General features: G+C 58.1%; 10 protein-coding genes across 10 annotated transcripts; 4 read left to right on the plus strand and 6 right to left on the minus strand.

Moving 5' to 3' along the window:
• Window positions 1-1,403: 1,403 nt before the first annotated feature.
• Window positions 1,404-2,882, plus strand: MAM_05739 (uncharacterized protein; the record flags this gene model as incomplete). The annotated part of the gene is made up of 1 exon (XM_040824537.1): window positions 1,404-2,882. The coding sequence occupies one exon, from the start codon at window positions 1,404-1,406 to the stop codon at window positions 2,880-2,882; it is 1,479 nt and encodes a 492-aa protein (XP_040677516.1).
• Window positions 2,883-3,659: 777 nt separating this feature from the next.
• MAM_05740 (NUDIX domain-containing protein) lies at window positions 3,660-5,452 on the plus strand (the record flags this gene model as incomplete). Its single annotated transcript, XM_040824538.1, has 3 exons — window positions 3,660-4,148; window positions 4,374-4,590; window positions 4,782-5,452. 3 exons carry the CDS (start codon window positions 3,660-3,662, stop codon window positions 5,450-5,452), a joined length of 1,377 nt encoding a protein of 458 aa, XP_040677517.1.
• A 475-nt stretch (window positions 5,453-5,927) lies between these two features.
• On the minus strand, window positions 5,928-6,698 carry MAM_05741 (the record flags this gene model as incomplete). Its single annotated transcript, XM_040824539.1, has 3 exons — window positions 5,928-6,061; window positions 6,195-6,378; window positions 6,435-6,698. 3 exons carry the CDS (start codon window positions 6,696-6,698, stop codon window positions 5,928-5,930), a joined length of 582 nt encoding a protein of 193 aa, XP_040677518.1.
• Window positions 6,699-7,415: 717 nt separating this feature from the next.
• On the minus strand, window positions 7,416-10,303 carry MAM_05742 (Cullin; the record flags this gene model as incomplete). The annotated part of the gene is made up of 3 exons (XM_040824540.1): window positions 7,416-7,593; window positions 7,660-9,935; window positions 10,235-10,303. The coding sequence occupies 3 exons, from the start codon at window positions 10,301-10,303 to the stop codon at window positions 7,416-7,418; spliced, it is 2,523 nt and encodes an 840-aa protein (XP_040677519.1).
• A 955-nt stretch (window positions 10,304-11,258) lies between these two features.
• MAM_05743 (2-keto-4-pentenoate hydratase) lies at window positions 11,259-12,163 on the plus strand (the record flags this gene model as incomplete). The annotated part of the gene is made up of 3 exons (XM_040824541.1): window positions 11,259-11,320; window positions 11,443-11,654; window positions 11,736-12,163. The coding sequence occupies 3 exons, from the start codon at window positions 11,259-11,261 to the stop codon at window positions 12,161-12,163; spliced, it is 702 nt and encodes a 233-aa protein (XP_040677520.1).
• A 328-nt stretch (window positions 12,164-12,491) lies between these two features.
• On the minus strand, window positions 12,492-13,388 carry MAM_05744 (3-hydroxyanthranilate 3,4-dioxygenase; the record flags this gene model as incomplete). Its single annotated transcript, XM_040824542.1, has 3 exons — window positions 12,492-12,935; window positions 13,011-13,136; window positions 13,194-13,388. The coding sequence occupies 3 exons, from the start codon at window positions 13,386-13,388 to the stop codon at window positions 12,492-12,494; spliced, it is 765 nt and encodes a 254-aa protein (XP_040677521.1).
• A 592-nt stretch (window positions 13,389-13,980) lies between these two features.
• On the plus strand, window positions 13,981-14,567 carry MAM_05745 (small nuclear ribonucleoprotein Sm D1; the record flags this gene model as incomplete). Its single annotated transcript, XM_040824543.1, has 3 exons — window positions 13,981-13,994; window positions 14,095-14,144; window positions 14,266-14,567. The coding sequence occupies 3 exons, from the start codon at window positions 13,981-13,983 to the stop codon at window positions 14,565-14,567; spliced, it is 366 nt and encodes a 121-aa protein (XP_040677522.1).
• Window positions 14,568-15,221: 654 nt separating this feature from the next.
• MAM_05746 (methyltransferase) lies at window positions 15,222-15,867 on the minus strand (the record flags this gene model as incomplete). The annotated part of the gene is made up of 2 exons (XM_040824544.1): window positions 15,222-15,356; window positions 15,463-15,867. 2 exons carry the CDS (start codon window positions 15,865-15,867, stop codon window positions 15,222-15,224), a joined length of 540 nt encoding a protein of 179 aa, XP_040677523.1.
• A 274-nt stretch (window positions 15,868-16,141) lies between these two features.
• On the minus strand, window positions 16,142-16,465 carry MAM_05747 (uncharacterized protein; the record flags this gene model as incomplete). Its single annotated transcript, XM_040824545.1, has 1 exon — window positions 16,142-16,465. One exon carries the CDS (start codon window positions 16,463-16,465, stop codon window positions 16,142-16,144), a length of 324 nt encoding a protein of 107 aa, XP_040677524.1.
• Window positions 16,466-16,706: 241 nt separating this feature from the next.
• Window positions 16,707-19,225, minus strand: MAM_05748 (nonselective cation channel; the record flags this gene model as incomplete). The annotated part of the gene is made up of 5 exons (XM_040824546.1): window positions 16,707-17,540; window positions 17,596-17,659; window positions 17,716-18,033; window positions 18,124-18,775; window positions 18,916-19,225. 5 exons carry the CDS (start codon window positions 19,223-19,225, stop codon window positions 16,707-16,709), a joined length of 2,178 nt encoding a protein of 725 aa, XP_040677525.1.
• Window positions 19,226-19,477: the final 252 nt, after the last annotated feature.

Here is a 19,477-nt window from a genome sequence, read left to right on the forward strand (position 1 = left end):
GTTGGCAGGGCAAGACAGCGCAAGGCAGGTGCTACCTGGAAATATGTACACACACTCTGTACTCCGGATGGTTGAGTACCGTGCACATGCAGACCTAGGTACACTATGGTGCGCCGAGGGGCATCCTCAGGACTGTCCTCAGTTTCACCAGCCATTGCAGGACAGCTTGCAACAATTCTTGACCTGTCTCGCGATAGCCCTGCTGTACTTGGAAAGAGGCCGCGCGTGTGCATGTCCATAAATGCTGGTACCGAGTACTCCGTACGTACCTAGGTATTTAGCCACAGCAACAGTGGGGGCCGTTTTTTTGCTGGGGCGTGTGGATGCACACAAATAGGAAGGTGCAAGTGTCAGGACTGGGACCGGGGTCTGGGGATGCCGTCGTCCGTGGAATGATGGAACCACCACCATCATCATCATCCATCAGCCATGGCTTATGGCTGTAGCATCGCGCATCGGCGCCGTCTCTCTTGTAACAATCTCGAAATACCAGGCTATTGGGCAGCCCGCGCTGCCTACAACGCCACGCAACGCGAGTGGCTGCTCTGCCATGCGTCCCGTCTTCTTCTGGACGCACTCTCGGCACGCCCTACTCCGTCCGTGCTCCTTGTTCAAGCGGTCGCATGCACCCCACAACCGGGAGAGAGGACAGAGGGCCCATGGCGACAGACATGGCGACATAGCAGCAGGCAGCAGGCAGCAGGCAGCATGGGCAGCATGGCGCAAACATGGATTGCCCGGACCATGACCATCGCGATGGATCCACGACGGCGTCAGAAGACCGGGGGGGCAACCCCCCCCCCCCCCCCCAAACCGACCGCACCTTATTTTATTTACTTCATTAGCAACTCGCCGCCTCTTGTTCTGCCATGACTCTTCTTTCTCCTTTCACTGGCCCTGTCTCGCTACTCCCTTGGACCTCCATCGCCGCGTCTTGCTCCGACGATTTACTTTTGATCCAAGTGTATCACTTTCTTCCTTGAGGAGACTCTTGGCCATTGGCTGTCGCACCAACATCCCGCCATCCCACGCGATACTCGGCAGTTGACGCATTCGGACAACGTCTGACCGGGCCCTTGGAGCGACACAACAAAGAAGAAAGAAGGCTTCTTCTCATACTTTTCATATGGTTGGGCGATGAATCGAGAGGATCCCCGCATACTTGTCCTTCTTTCAACATTTCGAGCTATTGTTTGAGGGTCATACTATCGGCCACCCCGTCAGCAGGTGCAGCGGCCGCCGCATTCACCGGCTTTTTCCTGCCATTGTCATCCGCGTGTCAATCAACTCGAACCCTGCCTGATTGACAGGCGCCCGCAACAATAGCCCATTGATACTTGCACCGGATCTGTTTGCCGTTTCAAATGCAGACGGTTAAGACAGACCAACCTCTCAACCACATCATGGACCAACCTACTTTGCCAGAGCAGCCACCTCAAAACCGCCAATTCCACCGCCGTCACCGATATAGCGCATCGACGCCCGTCAATATGCAGGCCTACGCAAACAGACCGCTGCCGCCTCTTCCTCTCACGCCGCCATCGTCAACCCCGAGAGCCAAGACGCCTCAACCCCTCGGGCGGAGCGTCGCGGCCGCGCCAGCGCCATTGCCGGCCGTTGCCCTCCACGGAGCCTTTCCTATGAACGGGAGAAACACTGTGCGAGCGGAAATACCAACCTCTGCGCCCAGGCAATTGCCCTCTGTGACCGTGTCCCCTTCACCCAAGTCTAGTCACCCTCGCAGGAACAGCTGTGCAATGTCGACATGGCCCCATCGCTCTTCTCATCAGAAGATTTACCAGCTTACTGGTATGGACGTCGATGTAATGGACGAACAAAGCTCTCGTTTGGGAGGCGCGGACTCAGACTCGTCCTCGACAGGTTCGGGAGTGAGATTGGAAGAGCCAGCGACCTGCGAGACTCCAGACTATCATCTCGTGCCGGTGTTGGAGACTGATGTGGACGAGTCCTCTAGCAGGGGAAGCTCATGGGGCCCCACGTCTCCCGGCATGTCTGTTGTACCGCCACCTCTGACCATTCATAAACAGCCAGTGCGCGACGGAGGTGAGGGGCAATCTGGAGGTTTGAGCAGCTCGTTTGCCCAGCTACACCTGGACGACGGGGCGATCCGCCCGTGGGACACGGCATATGGTCAGTTCAGCGATTACGCAGCTGCGGGAGAATACCACGAGTTTGCGGCTCAGCTTGCGAGCAGAGATTCTTGTCGACTCAGCGACAGTTGTCTGCAGCCTCCTACACCAACCAAGAAGAAGCGATCGTCATTTAGCCTCGCGCTTTCTGCTGCTTCTCGATTTCGTCGTCGAGATACTTCTCAGCCTCTTGACCTTGTGGCTGCAAAAACGAAACAAAAGGGCTTGAGCAAAGGATCTCAGCTGCCCAGGCAGAAGGCGGAGTCGGCATCGCAACTGCAGCCTCCCAATGCGCGCGACGCAGCCAATGGTTCGCGTGTGTCTTCGCTCTCACACTCGGCACCCACTACACCGATACTCAGTTTGGCCGCGGCGCCGCCCCCCAGACCGAGTCCCGCCCCGCCGCTGATGAGCGCGTGGGATAGCGACTCTGATGATGATGGCGATGACACTGCTGATGATGGCCACGTCATGTCCAACCTGAAGGACTGGTTCACCAGCCGAACGTCCGAGGACAGCAAGCTTCACAGACGGACATCCAGTACCTCTCGTATTGGATCAGATGGTCAAGTGGCGGGGCTGAAGCAGGAACTAGTGCGCGAGTCAATTATGCGCCAGTCTGCCAGGCACAAGCAGACGCAGATGGAGAAGGCAGCGAAGCGACGAGAACAGATGAAGCCGCGCACCAAGGTAATTCCCCAGGGACTTTCATTACACAATATTTACCGGTAAAAAGCCACTGCTAGACGGACAATGAAATGATAAACGGTACTGAATCAGGGTAAAGGGCACAGGACAGGGCATGGTTGCTTTATTTTTGCCGCACTTTTTTTTTTTTTCAACTTGAACGGAAAGATTTCAGACACGAGCAATGTCAGAACCATTGGATTCTGGGAGTTTTGCGAGCATGGCGTGCGTACATTGGGAGTTGACTTGGCTTCCCCCAGTCCCCTCATCCGCGCCCCTTGGAGGTAGAAAGTGCTCTGGTCGCTACCAATTCGCTCCATCTGAGCCATGATCATTTCTGTTTGGGTGTGTGAAAAATAGATGGACTTGCAACAAGTGTACCATGTAAATTTCGCAGTCAAGTTCCACGAGCATGGCTATCAAGGAGGGAGCCACGAACCGAACAGATGTCACTGCGCCGCCGTCGATTTGTAATTCGTCGATTTGTAACGTAATTAATTTGACGTCCGGGGGAAACCAATTTTTTTTTTTTCATTTGCCTGCCGCCACAAGCTTCGGCCCCTTGGAACTCGTTCCGATTAACGTTGGGCGATGACCGATCCGAGGCCCCGCACAGCCGGACCGGATGAACTTGGGCAACGCCCAACTTGAAACTGCCAACCAATCGCTGCCAACGAAACTGTCGACCGACCGACACCGACACTGCCAGAGACCGCCAACCAATCACCAACGCGACCCAAGCAACCAACTCGTTCCATCACCAAGTCGATACGAGTCACTTGCACCTCTTCATCTCCAGGTCTCGAGTTCATCCATCCAAGCATGCCGGTAACGGCCACCGACCAGGATTCGACGGCGCCACCATCATCACCTCCGCCACCACCACCATCAAGCAACAGCAGCAGCAACACCATCACCACCATCACCGCCTCCGCCGCAGCCACAGCCACAGCCTGCACACGAGCAACAACGCCGCTCAGCAGCAGCAGCAGCAGCAGCAGCAGCCTGGTAGCGGACGCAGACGCAGACCCGGACACGGCCAGGGACTGCTTCAATCTCCCGCGAGACCGAGACCGAGACAGCCCAGCCCTGACGGACGGTGACGTCGCCCATCTCCGGCACGAGCTCGAGCTCACGCGGGCCTCGGCTGTGGGGCTCGCGCTCAGCCGCCACGACGACACCGATGCTGCCGCCCTCGACGCCCGTCTCAACCTCGACCAGCAACATCTTCTCGCGCGCCTCGTCGACGCCTTCGAGGAGTCGTTGTACTATGATGCATCTACAATGGCAGGCTTGAATTCATTTTCCTTGGTACGTCGTGTCCCAATCTGCGCCCCTTGCCCTTGCCTCGCCGCTCCCGTCCCCCACACACGTTTGCATCTCGATTCTGCACCGTCACCACCACGGGCAAAGCCAAGGGGACAAGCATGCCCGCGCGATGCAGGGCCAAACGAACAAAAAAAATCCCGTCCTTGAATTCGTCCATCCATCCGTCATCTCGTCGCAACAGCTCACCCGCTCACGCCCCCTGCCCAGGCTGCCCTCAACCGCCTCCGCGCGTACAAGCCGCCTCCGTTCCCCCTATGGGACACTCTGCCCGCCCCGAGGCGCGCCGCCGTTCTGGTCTTGCTGTATGCAGACCGCTGGGGCGACTTGCGCGTCGTCATTACCATGCGGGCCGCGAGTCTGAGAAACTTTTCCGGCCACGCGGCTCTCCCGGGGGGCAAGGCCGATAGCAGGGACGAGACGCCTTGTAAGTTTCACTTCCCTCGGCCACGTGCGTGTCCTGTCTGTCATCTTTGTTTTCTTTCCTTTTGTATCTCTCCTCCTCCTCCCTCCGTGCAATCCGGACCCGGACCCATGCACAGTTTCTCCCCCGGCGTCGGCGTGGGAGGGCGAGGCAAGAAAAAGTCCTCGCAGGAGCTGACTGGCGCGCTGCCGCAGACCAAATCGCGCGTAGGGAAGCATTTGAGGAAATCGGCCTGCCAATGGACGACGCCCTTCTTCCCAAGCCCTTCCGCATAGAGCCGCTGTGCCATCTGCCGCCCTCGCTGGCGAGGACGCATCTCGTCGTCACGCCGTGCGTGGCCTTCCTCCACGCCGACAGGACGCACCCCGGGTCGCCGGGCCCGCTGGTCGAAGAGTCGCTGATGCCGAGACTGGACGCGCGCGAGGTGGCTGCCGTGTTCAGTGCCCCGTTCTACAACTTCCTCAAGGCGCGTGACCTGCCGCCCAGGCCAGGGCAGGACTTGCCGCCGGGGACGTGGTACGACGGCGAGTGGATGTCGTGGAAGGACGTGCCGTGGCGGATTCACAACTTCTACGTGCCCGTGAACAACCAGCGGGTTGCGAAGCCGCGGCGGACGAGCGCGCAGGGCAACATGGGCGAGGCGCTGGAGGTGCAGCAGGAGCAGGAGGGGAGGTTCAAGGTATGGGGCATGACCGGTAGGCTGTTGGTTGATGCCGCGAGGATCGCGTACGGGGAGGAGCCCGAGATGGAGCACAACGACACGCATGGCGATTACGACATCATCCTGAGGGCCGAGGAGGAGGGCGTCTTCAAGGATGCGGCGGGGGTGGCCAAGAAGGGCGCCAACGAGCCGGCCAAGATGTGACGACGATGAAGCAAGCATGCATGCATCCGGTCCGGATGAACGGGCCGTGGGACCGGGACCATATATCACGAGACATGTTGGCACGTGTAGACCTTTTCTGTCTTTCCCGTCTATCAAATGAGCAAATACCACTGCGGGCATGTAGGCTGCCGAAACCGCTTCATTCACATGGTTTGTTTATATAGAGATGGAGAGACACAGGCTACAGCCGTGTCATTTCACTGCGCCGCCCACGCCCAGCACGTCTGTCCCGCCTCAGTGGCACGCGCCGTCCCTGGTAGCGGGCGTGCCGTGCCCAAAGACGAGATAGCCCAGAACGGCACCCAGCGAGACCGAAATCATGACCCAGCCATTATACGTCATGAACACGAGCCTGCTCTGCCCCCCGGGGGGGCCCGTCAGCGCATCCACGCACCTCGCCGCGTCACGTCACGTACCGACAGGGAGGTCGACCGACCAGGGGCCGTCGCCGGACTTACATGAGCATGAAGGCGTACAAGTTCTGAAGGCCGTAGAAGACGGCCTTGACAAGGTGCCCCCGCCTGCTGGCGTCCGGATGGCTCGACCCTGGCGCGAGGAAGGGAGTGATCTCAGTGACTTGCTCATCGTCTCAACGCGTGTCGCGCACCAGCCTTAGCATTGGCACAGATCCCATGACCGTCCGGGGGGGGAAAAGCGTCGCAATGAGATGTGGATTCTGGAAGAGCTCGGGCACGGAGCAGACGGGCGGACGGGCACTTACGAGGCATGGCGGACAAGCGCCTGTCGACGCGTGCCTCCAACTGCCGCGACAGGGCGCGCAGGGCCTCGTAGCCCATGGAGAGGACGACGACGGCGGCCAGCGAGAAGAGGAGGCCGGGCGTCGAGCGGACGTGCCACTGGCGGAAGACGATGCAGAGGTTGGTCGTGTCCCATGTGAAGAGCATCTGGGGAACGGTTATGCGACGCGTCGAGGGAGCAAGGGGGGGGACGAAGTGCGTACGCTCATGCTGCACATGTCCTCCATGCCGTCGTGGCCGTGGCCGCCGTGGTCCATGGCCGCGTGGCTCATGATGGTAAAGTGGCAAAGTGGGAGTTTGGCAATCTGGCGACGATTCTGCGGCGCTGGCGACGGTGCGGGGGCGAAGACGAAGACGAAGACGGAGACGAAGACGAAAACCGGGGCGAGGACGTCCGTCGCAGTCGTAGTCGTGCCGAGTTTAAACGTCCAAGGCGAGGGGGTTTTATGCACGGGACGGGACCCCATGGGAGGTAACTACGGTGAGGTCTGTCCAAGGCGAGCCAATAAGAGTCGAAAGGAAAAAAAAAAAAAAGACCTAGCCACAAGTTACAACGATACGCTGCAGAGCAGCCGGAACACGTCGAGCTCGTTGGCGACGAGGAGCTATATTGAGCACGTTTTATCTGCATGGCTTGGCGGCGCTGGGTCGCACTGCGTCGGCGCGCGGTCACTGGAAGGTTTCGCCACTAGTCGCCCACGGTGCGCCGGGTAGCTCCTGCCTGCCCGCTGGCGAGTGGCGGTCCCGGCAGACGGCAGGTGCGGCGCGCTCGTTGCGCCAACGGGCCCCGAGACCGGGCAACGTGCGGCTGTCACCTGTAACGACTGTCCGACACTGCAACACTGCGACGCTGCTTGGCCCTTTTTCCTTCACTCTGCTCGGTACGCGGCCTTTTGTCTTTACCAACGGCCAACAATCGGAGAAGTGCCTTTTTACACGTGCGCATTTTGACAATGGACCTCTATGGGCGTCTCTCGAGGACGACGCTCCAAGGAGGACACCATGGCGAAAAAAGATTTCCAACATTGCAACCTAGCACTAGCCGCTAATAATAGACGTGTAATCCTTGTGAAAGCCGTCGTCGCCTTGCAATGCAACCCGCCCAAACCCTGCCGCGATGCAACAGTCTGCAAACTCGTCCTACGCCGTTACCAAATATTCACCATTTCATAAGAGTCGGCTTGTCACGCCATGTAGCGGTACGTTGACGGCGCACCCTCTTCGTCCGGTCGCTCCAGGTATTCCCGCACAATCAAGTCCTCGATCCGCTTTTTGATCACAGACACTTCGGGCTTGAATCGCCCGGCGAGCTGTGAGAGAACCTCGCTCACTAGCTGCGAGTGGCTGACTTCTTTTCGAGATCTACGTTAAATTGTCAGCATGCCGCCGACACCACACAGCGGGCGGCGGAGAGGGATCCCAACATACTTCATGATCCTCACGATGGCCGCGTCCACGATATGGGCCCTCGTCAGGTTATTCCTCTCCTCTGTAGTCCTTCTCTCCTGCATGTCCTCGACCTTGGAGACTGCGTTGATGATTGGCGCCTTGATGCGCACCGTCTTGCTTTGGAAGCTCGAGTTGAAGGCAAATTTGTCGCCGGGCTTGACGGACTTGGTGAGGGGATCCTTGGCCAGGACTCGAGATTTCGGCGGTATTGCGATTGCTGTCAACGCCCTCATGAGATCCGGTGTCGATATGCCGGTCTTGGCCTGGATCTCCTCAAATCCGAGGCTCTCGCCATCTCCGAGGTCATTGAAGAGCATCAACACGACCATGGCAAATGTTGGCACGTTGATTTCGTACCTCCTCTCTCGAGCCAGCGCGCCAGACTTGCCAGGAATCGCTGGGAATACACACTTGATATCCGCACTGCCCGTTGTGCCTACCCAAGTGAGTTTCCTCCCGTTCCTGCTGCCAAGGTAAAACTGCTCAAAGCTGGCCTGCATCCTCTGCACTTCGTGAGGATAGTTGCAGGTGATGCGGGAGCCGTCGCCGATGGAAGCCTGCCGGCCCATGACTTCCTGCGGCCAGTAGTTGGTCGTGAGCACGCTGACGTTCAAGTCAATGACCCTCCCCCCATCACTGACGTTGCACATGTGCTTCTTGTATGTTGTCGTAAGCTCCGAGGACGTTACAAGATCGCGGAACATGCCTTCAAATTTGCTCGTGAACTGCTGTCCGAGCTCCTGCTTCATCCGAGATATGATTTGCTTCTCCACGTCGTGACTCTCAGATTTGCCATGAAGCAGTCTGCGGGCCAAATGTCTCTGGTAGTATGTCTGAAACAAGTCTCTGTCAAGAAGATATCGAATGAGGACAATGGCCTTTTCAAGGACCACGTCCACCTCAGCCTCGGTCTTGCCTCTGATGCCCCGCTTCAGATTGTCGTCGATGAAGAGCGACACGTACTCGGAGCTCCGGGCGAACATGTTGATAAAGTCGGAGAAACTCTTGGTGAGGCAGGTCTGGACGACGAGGTCATCCTGGAAACATTGTGTCAACAGGTTGTCAAACTTGTCCTTGAGGCGCAGCACATCATCAACCCATTTGATGGCAGCGGCAGTCTGTTGGGCGGCCGGGTTGAGCGCTTTGGTCTTGTCCGCCTCCGCGGGCTCGTCTCCATCAGGTTGGGGGGCTGTTGAAAAGTCGGTGTTTCGCAACGCCGTCTCAATCTCGAGCCCTAGTTCAACAACCCGCTTTTGTAAAATGTCCCGAAGAGCCGTCTTTTCATCATCCACCCTCGAAATCAACCTGTACAGTATTGACAAGTCATTGATCTTGTCATTGTCAATCATCCACCTCAGCCCACTGCCCTCGAGGGCAAGGAATTCTGACAAATGCTTGACGATGAGCTGCTCCTCGACGACTGCCGAAACCTTGGGAAGCGTCTCCAACTCTATCGTCGTGCCACACCGGTCGACCTCCTCATGTAGACGCCGCTGGGTGTGCCGCAGCCAGGTGCTGGCATCGGATTCTCGGAGGAGGCGCTGGCACTCTGCCGCATAGAAGGTTTCGCTGTTTGTCAGGAACCGAGGCTGAAATACCGTGAGGTAAAGCTTGTCGTTCTCGTTCTCGTCTTCGGCCTCGTAGAGACAAGTGAGCATCCGACTGCAGCTCCGTATTAGAGTCCTGTCGATGACGTCGCCCTCGCGTTCCATGTCGATCTGATCCAGCATGACAGAGATGAGAATATCAATGACATGATTGGTCGAGTTGGCGTTGAGACAGGACCGCAGGATGTTGTCCCGGAAGAGAGCTATGGTCGTCGCGAATATCGGTACCCGATTCGGCTCTTGTTGTGTGTACCCTCTATCCAGGTACATGAGGATATCCGCCGTCATGTTCATGGACATGTTGTGGTCCTCCCAGGTGTCCCGCAGTCCCTTGAGGAAGTTTTCGCCCGTCTGGCGGCGCTCATTCGCCGAGCTCGCCAGGTTTCTGTCGATGCCGATATTGATCAAGCTCCTGGTGACCAAGACCTCAATCTTGGGGATGACATGCTCGGCGAACCACTGCTCCTCAAACTGCTTGACTCGCTCGTACAGAAGCTTGCCCTTTTTTAACAGCACGATCTTGTAAGCGGCTCGATACAGCTCCTCGAACGACAGTCGACCGCAGCTTTTGTTGTGAATGTCTCGCAGGGCCTCCTTGAGCATGTTCCAGCAGTCCTCGAAATCTCCGTCTTCCCCCGCGGCATTCGGCTGTACACGAGATCTTGTCAGTCAGAACATCTTTTTGGCGTTGGCGTAAAAGCTGCGAAATGGGTTCCATCCGCCTGGCGCAGGGGTGCCAGAGGCGGCGGTCAGCAGAAGAAGAACAATCGTCTTCCAGCTGACTGCTGCGGGACATCTTGACAGCGGCAAAGGGCAACTGCCTGCAAAGTCCACTCTGTAACAGGAGATCCTTTGAAAGAAAAGAAGTGTCCTCGGTTGGGAAGAGGCAAACATCGCAATGGACGATTCATTTGTGCTGGAGAGGGGGGGGATGCATGGCAACTTACACGAAGAATGCGACGAGGCGGGCGGATGCGGCCAGCCCGCGCTCCCGCACCACCTCGCCCAGATATCATGACGGCACTACACTCTTCCAAAGGCCCTCCTCAACCTCCGCCGACCCGGGATGCAATAGAAATACGACGTGAGGTGCGCAATTGCCAAACAATAGTAGGCACGGCACCTTGGCTAGAGATGACGTACTGAAAGCCGTGACATTGAGCTAGTAGGTACAAAGGAGAGAATTGTGTGCGCGCCCGATAAAAGAGGGGGCACTAAACACGCAACATGCACTTTCCAAAGACGCAGCAGGCGTTAGTCTCGATTGGGACAGGTACCTCCACACGTAAGTTTTGCGGCATGGGTACGGAGTACGGAGTGCTGGTATTGGCGAAGGGTCAAAACTGCACACGGCTGCACGGTCAAACGGGGTGGCTTGAGATCAATTGTATCTTATACTGTACCACTTTAGCTTGTCTCTCAAGAAGTCCTTCCTGTACGTCTTCGCCTTTACCTTCGCTTACCACCGAAAAGCGTAGCAATAGCTTCATCATAAGCCGCTGTCATGTCATTATATAGTTGGTCTGGGCGCTAATATTCATCTACTCACGGGAAAGAGGCTCAACCTAATCCTCAGACAGAGAAGCTTCACGATGCGAAACACGCCCGGAAACTCATTCACAATCCTTTCAAGCCCATGTACAGTCATTTGCTGTGGTGGCCATGCCCTCGGAGCCAATCCAAATCTCAAGCAAGCGTCCCATCCTCGGCTCCCCACCCGGTCCGCCTCCAAAAGCCGGACCCTCCAGCCTATGAACCCCCACGATGAGCTCCGAGTCTCGGCCGCCAAACTTTACGCCTCACCCATTCATTTCCTGCCAAAAAGAAAAAAAAAAAGCGCCCAACAAGAGCTCATCGGTCAGGTCACCCTCAGCCAAATCAACATCGTCCCAACTCTCCCACCAGACGGATATCGACTGGCCGCTCTCCCGCCTACCCGCCATGTTCTCTCTCAGAAGGACAATGGCCACCATGGCCGCGCAATCGCCGCTCAAACAAGCCGGCAAAGTAGTCTGCATTGGCCGCAACTACGCGTGCGAACCCCCCCTTTCTTCCCTTCGTTTCATTTCCAGCCACCAAGCCGGCCTTCACATTCGTGCATCCATTTCTTGATTCACAACCGCCAGCCACGGCGTGGAGCTAACCCCGTCCACAGAGACCACATAGCCGAGCTGAAAAACAGCAAGCCCAAGCAGCCATTCTTCTTCCTCAAGCCGCCGTCGTCCATCGTCCTGCCCGGCGAGGGACCGTGCCTGCAGCCCAGAGGCGTCAAGATGCACTTCGAAGTCGAGCTGGCCCTCGTAATAGGCAAGATGGTGCGGGATCTCAGGGCGGACGACGGACGGGGCGCCCTGGAAGCCATCAAGGGTACGGTACTCTGCTCGCGTTCCTGAAGCTATTCTGCCCACGGCGCACGTGTGGACGGGAACTAAGGGCAGAAATCCACAGCATACGCCGTCGCCATCGACATGACGGCCCGCAACGTCCAGGACGAGGCCAAGAGGAAGGGTCTGCCGTGGGACATTGCCAAGGGCTTCGACACCTTTCTCCCCATGAGCAACGTGATCCCCAAGACGGCCATCGGCGACCCGCAGGACGTGGAGCTCTTCTTGGAGGTGAACGGCGAGACGAGGCAGAGGGGCTCTACGGGGTTGATGATTTACCAGATTCCCCGGATCATGAGCGACATTTCAAAGGTCATGACGCTGCAGCCGGGCGACATCGTGCTGACGGGGACGCCGGCCGGCGTCGGGCCCGTCGTGCCCGGGGATGTGATGAGGGCCGGCGTGAGGGTTGGCGGGACCGAGCTGGACGAGGGGAGGGTCGAGGTCAGGGTTGAGCAGTCGCCTTCTTCGTATGTGTTTGCTGAGACGTGAGTAGAGGCGGGACGAGCTGCATGGAAGGACAAGGGCTCTTTTTTGTAGTTACTACGTGCGGGGCGTGTCTAAGTCGACAAGGCTTGGAAGGGAACTAGTTGCCATGTACTAGATTTATTCATACTTCAGTTTCGTAAGAGGTACATCCCCCCTTTTTTTTTTTTCCCCTTTTTCCCCCCAGAGTTGATCAAACACCGCCGACTCCGCATCCCACGACGCCACCCTTCATGCTCATCTTTCGTCACGCACATTCCGTACCGTAGGCCGTGCCCAATTTCATCATCTCGACCTCGGCGCCGCTCCCTGCCCGACGACGACGCTCCAAGGCTCACACGGCAAGGTTAGGATCCGGTATGGAGCCCGGCCTCGGAGCCCAATCTGCCAGCTGTCCACAAGCGCCACACCGTCTCTTCGTCTCGTCGTTCTTAAAGTCCTCCACTGCCTGCTTGATCTGCGTCCCCAGGTCGGTGCAGTGGAAGGCAGCTTCGTGAACAACGACGCCGCCCTCGCAGGATGCGCAGTACCACCGCATGCGGTCGATGGACTCTGGGGGACGGCACTGCTCGACAACGACGCCCACCGTGTCGGAAAAGCGCACCGGGTTGTGAGGCGTGTTGGCCGGCAGCAGAAACATGTCGCCCTCCCGGATGATGATGTCTCGGAAGGTGCCGCCGTCGACGACCTTGAGCATCATTGCGCCGCGGTACTGGTAAAACCACTCTGGCGTCTGGTTGACGTGGTAGTCGGTGCGGGCGTTGGGGCCGCCCACAATCTACGAGGCGTGAGCAGGCAATGCGAGCGCGATGCCAAGGATATTCGGGGGGAGAAGGAGCCAGGCAGAGCTCACCATGACGGTGAAACCATCGCTGCAGACGCAGTAGTTGTTGACTGGTGGCTGGAGCAGGTGCGAGTTCTCCTCCAGCCTGGATGCTCGGAAACCCGGGTTAGCATCGTACACGCACGCGGCTGGGCTCTGTGGCAAGCAGCTCGACGTTTCCGTGCTGAGGGAGGCACAAGTGACTTGACTCACCACTTGGGCAAGTTTACGGGAGGACCCAGCATGGCGGCTGCCTGGGCAAAGAGCTCGATGCCGTTGCGAGGTTGCAGTCAGAAAGGGCTGACGAGGCGTATTGTAACTTGTTGGAGTTGCTTGCTTGAGATGAGAACCGGCCGGAGCCGGTGGGTGAGGCGCATTGGCATTTGTAGGCATTTGTAAGCCAAGCATTGGCGGCGACAAAAGTTGTCACGTCCGAGGCGCTCAACTACGGCGCACTCGCCGCGGCTCTGCAACAGTTGATAAATGACGAATTCACCAGTGAAAGAACCCTGGAGCCGCGCGCATGCCACAGGCGAGTTGGACCACTTGAAGTCGTGCATCAACAAATCGTGCAGGTCGAGTCGTACATCGCGCCCGAGAGCCGCCGTGCACAGTCATGATATCAATTTTCTTGGATGAGTTTCAACAATACAAGCTGTAATGCTGCGCAGAGAGGAGCAAGTCTTTTTCTAGCCATATAAATCCAGCTACTACGTCATGCTTGTAATTTGTCTTGTAGTTCTAACTAGAGATGGACTCGAAACCTTTAAACTCCCCAGCAGCTTGCCTCCCGGCGAGCCAATCACGAGGTCACGTGCCATCGCCCACGGCGACTGTGTTTTTCCGGTCCAGCTTCTTTTTTTTTTGTGCCTTGCCAAGCAATTGCTCCGACGGGCTGAGAGCGACTGTGCGAGGCGTGCGGCAACTGCATCCATCGAGCGGGAGCCCAACGACGACAACATTGATTTGACACTGCCTCCCCGCCCCAGCACCGCCCAACATGAAGCTCGTTCGGTAAGTCCACGTCGAATCACACAACTCAGTCCAAGAAGATTGCGCCATTCGCCCACCCGCAATCGACTGCAAGTGGACGCTGACGTGTTTCGCGGCCTAGGTTCTTGATGAAGTGCGCCAACGAGACGGTGACGATCGAGTTGAAAAATGGTATGACGCGCGCTTTCCCACGCCCAAGAGAACACGCTTGGCGGACCGCAGCGCCGGCCTGCCGTCTGGCCTGAATGGCGAGCAAGAGCGCCCGGCTGACCCTTTCCCCCCTCTCCGCCAGGCACCATCGTCCACGGCACCATCTCGTCCGTCTCGCCGCAGATGAACACTGCCCTGCGCACCGTCAAGATGACCCCCAAGGGCCAAGACCCCATCTCCCTGGACACCATGAACATCCGAGGGTCCACAATCCGATACTTTATCCTGCCCGACTCCCTGCCTCTCGATACGCTGTTGATCGACGACGCACCCAAGCCCAAGAACAAGGCCCGCAAGGAGGCCGACCGCGGCGGCCGCGGCGGCCGCGGAGGCAGAGGAGGACCCAGAGGGCGAGGGCGTGGACGCGGCCGTGGGAGGGGCTAAAGAGTCCCTCGGCAGAGGGGAGAACGGAATCCGGGCAGGGCCAACTGTGCAAGTGCAAGCGTTTTCTCGATGCTGCGAATCTACGAATCTACCGACGGTGTGGGATGGGTGCCCGAGGACCTTCCAACTCTGTGCAAGGAGAGCAGCCCGCCTTGCTGCTCGCCTGCTCGCCTCTGGGAGGGTAACAACTAGACTAGGGGATTGTTGATGTAGAAATGACCAGCCAGGCCGTATTGGCAGGTCTTGTCGCAGTGGTGACGAGGGCGGGAGAAGGGGGGTTGTTTCACCACGAACATGGTCGCATACGCGACGGTGTTGGGCGTTTGGGATGTTTGGTCACGGCTACATGAGAAGAAAAGGGAGACGTTGCACATTTCACACATGCCTCGTCGCTTGATTGCCCACGGGATCCTGTCGTGTCGTGTCGTGTCTGTTCCCACAGCCACCAGAGCAGCGTCTCGTGCCATTTGAACAAGGAAAAAAACAATGTACACGGCCCGGCAAGGCGTGCCACAGCCTCCTGCCTCGCCCTTGCCCTTGCCCTTGCCCTTTGCCCGTCCCGCCCACGATGACGATGTACCACGTACTCGGTATGCGATGCTCGCTCGCCCACCGCAGAATGGCAAGGCAACCCGACCCGGGAGACCGCCCAGCTCAAACCGCACCCCTCCATATCCTCAAGACACACAGCTTCTCCCAGCCCGCCGTCTTGCCGCTGCCCCCGACAACGTCGGCCCTCCAGCCGCCGCCGAGCGCGGCAACCCTGCCCGCCACGTCCTCGGGCCGGTTCTGCCTACACAGCAGCAGGTAGGCGCACCCGCGCGCGGACAGGACGCCCGGCAGCGCGCGCAGCAGCCGCTCCGTCGTCTCCATGCCGTCCCTGCCGCCCGCGTACGCCAGGCTCAGCAGGTAGCTCTCCTCGTCCCAGCCCGGGCGGGCGGCCTCCCCGGCCTCCCCGGCCGCGGGCGTCTCGGTCCCCGGCGCCGGCGTTGGCGGCGGCCGCCTTGGCGACGGTCCGCACCGTGGCCCGGCACGCAAAGGCGTTGACGTCGACGCCGCAGGTGAGCAGGCGGCGGTGGCCGAAGAGCGCGCGCGCGTGGGCGTTGACGAAGGCGACGACGACGCCGGAGCCCGTGCCGACCTCGAGGACCAGCGGCGCCGGAGACGTCGGGGGGAAGGCGGACTGGAGGAAGGCCGTCTCCGAGGGCGACGAGAGCGTGTCCAGGAGGAGGAACGAGTCTTCGGCGGGTTCGTAGACGCGCGAGTAGGGCACGTGCCGCGTGTCTGGGGTTGGGAGCATTCTGACGTGCGGTGGAGAGGTGAGGTATCGATGGGCGAGGTGCGCGGGTGCGCCGGCGAGCAAGTGAGAAGTGAGAAGGGAGCAGGCAGACGGCCCAAATCAGACAACCCGGCATGCCAAAAAAAGCACCACCAAAAAACCGCACGACGGCTCCACCTCCCGACGTCACCAAAAAAAACGAGCCGTGGCCACATACCACTATTCCGTATTCCGTTCTCCTGTCACCGTGCATCCTACGCGGCAGCATCCACGCCAAAGCAGCCCTCACCTCCCATCACAAGACGACGCACACGCACCCCGTGACCCTCAGGTCGACCCCCCAGTCGTCCTCGTCGGGCCCCTCGCCAATCTTCAAGCCCCAGCCCATCCTCTCCACGACCCGTACCAGGTTCCCATCATATCGCACGCCCGCGGCCTCGCTGCAGCGCGGGCACGCCCTCGTGGCTGTCTTGTAAAAGGCCGGCCTGTCCTTGGTGGCTCCGGCGCCGCACGCAAACGACGGGCAGGTCGAGAAGCCCATCAGGGGAGCGCAGCTGTTCGTGATGACGGCCCACGTGTGGCGGCAGGTTTTGTTGTGGAAGTAGGTCACTGTGCACATGTTCGACCTCTCTCGCCGACGGGCGACGTGAGGAACAGGCTAGATGTGGCGTGGTTTCGACTTTGCAGGCTTAGAGGGCGAGCGGAAAAGGTGTGCAAGGGTGTTTGAGAAAAGGGAAAGACGACAGGGAGGCAAGGTGGAAAAAAGCGAGGTTACGTGCTCGCAATCCGTTGACGGCTGGCAAATGCTACGGAAGTGAATCACCCCAAAACGCCTCGCTAACACGGATGGATGGCCGTGCCTATTGCTGTCCAGCAAACGACGACTCCGTCGTGAACCCCTCCGTCGGCTCCCTCAACGTGCTACCCTCGCCTAATCCATCATCCTCAGTGTCACTGATGGCCTCGTCGTCAACTGGGACCAATTTCGAAAGCAGAAGCTCCATCTTTTGCATCGACTTTTCCATGGCCTCCATCCTGGATTCCGCACTCATCATGCTGTCTCCGTTGAACGAGCCCCTCAATTTATGCGGAAACATGGAGTCCCTACGCGATGGTTTCCGAACCTGAGGCGCTCCTCCGTCTGCAGTCGTTTGCCTCGTAAACTGCCGTCGAATAAGATGTCGTGTCAAATGGTCGTCTGCCGCGATCTCCGGATGCGCATCTTCTGGCGGCGGGACTTCAAACACAGCGCGCAGATAGCGATGGGCAGAGAGCTGCCACTTTTTCCAAAACCATTTCTTTGCGCGCGGATATATCGTGCGGTTGGCGGCTTTGGACGTCCATGTGATTCGGCGCTCGGCTACAGCAATAATGAGGAGGAGGGGGAGATTGACGAGACGAACGGTGGCAACATGTATCTTGTGAAACCACCGGGGACTGACGACGAACTTGAGCGGCAAAAGGAAGAAGACCGCCAAGAGATTGAAGGGAGGTTGGTACGCGAAGACGGCATCGGCTTTGACTCCCTCGAGGGTTAGAACAGCTCGGCGAAACTGTATTTCTGCGGTTGCGTTGGCCGAGATGTTACTGAAGGTATTTGTGAGCATGGACACGAGGATTGTGAGGAAGAGAGTGTTTCCGAGAAATGCAAAGGCCACCATGAGACAAGGGCCGAGGAGCCAGTGAAATTCAACCTTGCCAAGTTAGTCGCTCGACTTGGACGATTGATGGTAGATGGAGGAGACTTACCGATCGCTGAATGCCGGTGCCGTCCAGACCAAACCAAATGTAAATCATCCACTTGGATATCGTTCTACAGACGGATTGAAGGTCAGCATGAAACGTCACGCAACGCGCACAAAGACTTACACAATCGGGTGGGTTCCTTCGCCCAGCCACAAGAGACTGAGAAGGAAGCCGAAAAAGCACCATGCTGATAAAGCAGTGAGGAAGAAAAAGTCGGCCATCATGGATCTCAAACATAACAGGACAAGATTCTCGGAAAGTAGAGTAAATGCCAATCGAGGTACCAGCACAGGAGCCGCAAGTGCGAGCACGTCAAAGGCTTGCTCCCCTGGTCCCGACAGTCCTAGGCGCCAGCCATGCATTCGAAGGACGACGTAGATGGAGTAGATGCCGACGAAGCCAACGTCTAAGAAGGACCACAGGTTTTGTGTATAAACGCCCCTGTAGTAGAAGCTTGTCAGCAACCCCAGACAGCGAGTCGGACAGGCAAAAAAAAGGAAATCAAACAATCAGTCAAAATGAACTACATACCATCCGTGCGCGAGAATGGTGGCAAACTGGTCCAATCCCCACCCAAACGCATAGATGGCAAAGGCGGCCTCCAGCACGGTAAGCTTGCTCTTCTCTCTTTGAAGCATGACGCCAAAGTACAGGGCGAGAAGAATGGCAAACTGTATCGACTCAAGGATATTTCGGTTCCGCGGCACGATCAGACGGTACTGATTCAACAGAGGAGACTCCCGCGGATCATACAAGGATATTGGCTTCAACTTGTAGTGATCCGGAATGATGTCCCAAAAGGTGGACGGGGTGTAAATGATGCGACCGTCGTAAATAGCGTTGATGATGTGATGGCAAGTGCTCGAGCTGAGAAAGTGCTTGCTCTCGGTCAAGATGGCGACTTCGAGCGACGGCAGGGTGCGATGAAAGGTCCACGCCGTCTTGATCTCGGCCTCCTCGCGAACATGGTCCGGGGCGTTCTGGAACGGCTCAAACCCGGCGACGAGGACGTGAGCAAGCAGCAAAAGCCCGTCCGGGCCCTCGTGGTCTTCACCCAGACGCCGGAGGATACGTGTAGCAATGAGCTCGCAGAGCGTGGCGCGCGTCCAGTTCACGTTGTGTCGTGTGCTGGAGTAAGATTCTTCCAGGAGGAACTGAGCCCGATTTACCAACAAGCAGTAAACTGCGGCAAAGGGGGGAGGGCATTAGTCTGCGACTCTCGTTTCTCATTCCACGCCAAGCTACTGGCACAAATCACTCTGGACGGGAAGGAAGGGAAGCAGGAGAAGAAGGAAAGTGGGTGGGAACGTTCTCAAAACGTACTGATGGAAATATCATCCAGCTCGTAAAACTTGTCCACCAGGGGCCTGACAACCGTCACATTGATCCTCACGTCCCTCAGCTGTTCCAGGCTCAGGTAATCCTCCACAACGCTGAGAATGTCCCTCCGGATTCGATGGATATTGGTATACACGGGCAAATGACTATGCGGGCTCGTCATACAGCTATACATCTGCTCGGCAGTGTCGTCATCTGTGCCCGGGCAGTCGGACTCCCGCCTGCCCAGCAAAGGGCGGCGCTCTCCTGCAGGCAGCGGCGGCAGGGTGATGCGCCGCTTGCGGTCCGGGGCCATGAACGACTATCAGGCGCCTGAATGGCACAGAGGACGCACGCGCTGTGTGTGACGACGCAAATATAGTATGATGTTGACACGGAGTCGGCGGAGGGATTGGCGGACATGAGAAGAGGTCGAGGATTGCACTGAGGAAGGTTCCATCAATGCCTGTGCCCATGTGGCGGCCGGCGCGTCATTGGGCCGCTGGGCTGCGTCGATGCAACCACCCCTCCTGCAGTGACGTGACAGGTACGGAGTACTCAAGTACTT

Source organism: Metarhizium album (genome assembly GCF_000804445.1).
Source record: "Metarhizium album ARSEF 1941 chromosome Unknown scaffold_15, whole genome shotgun sequence".
Classification (NCBI taxonomy): domain Eukaryota; kingdom Fungi; phylum Ascomycota; class Sordariomycetes; order Hypocreales; family Clavicipitaceae; genus Metarhizium; species Metarhizium album.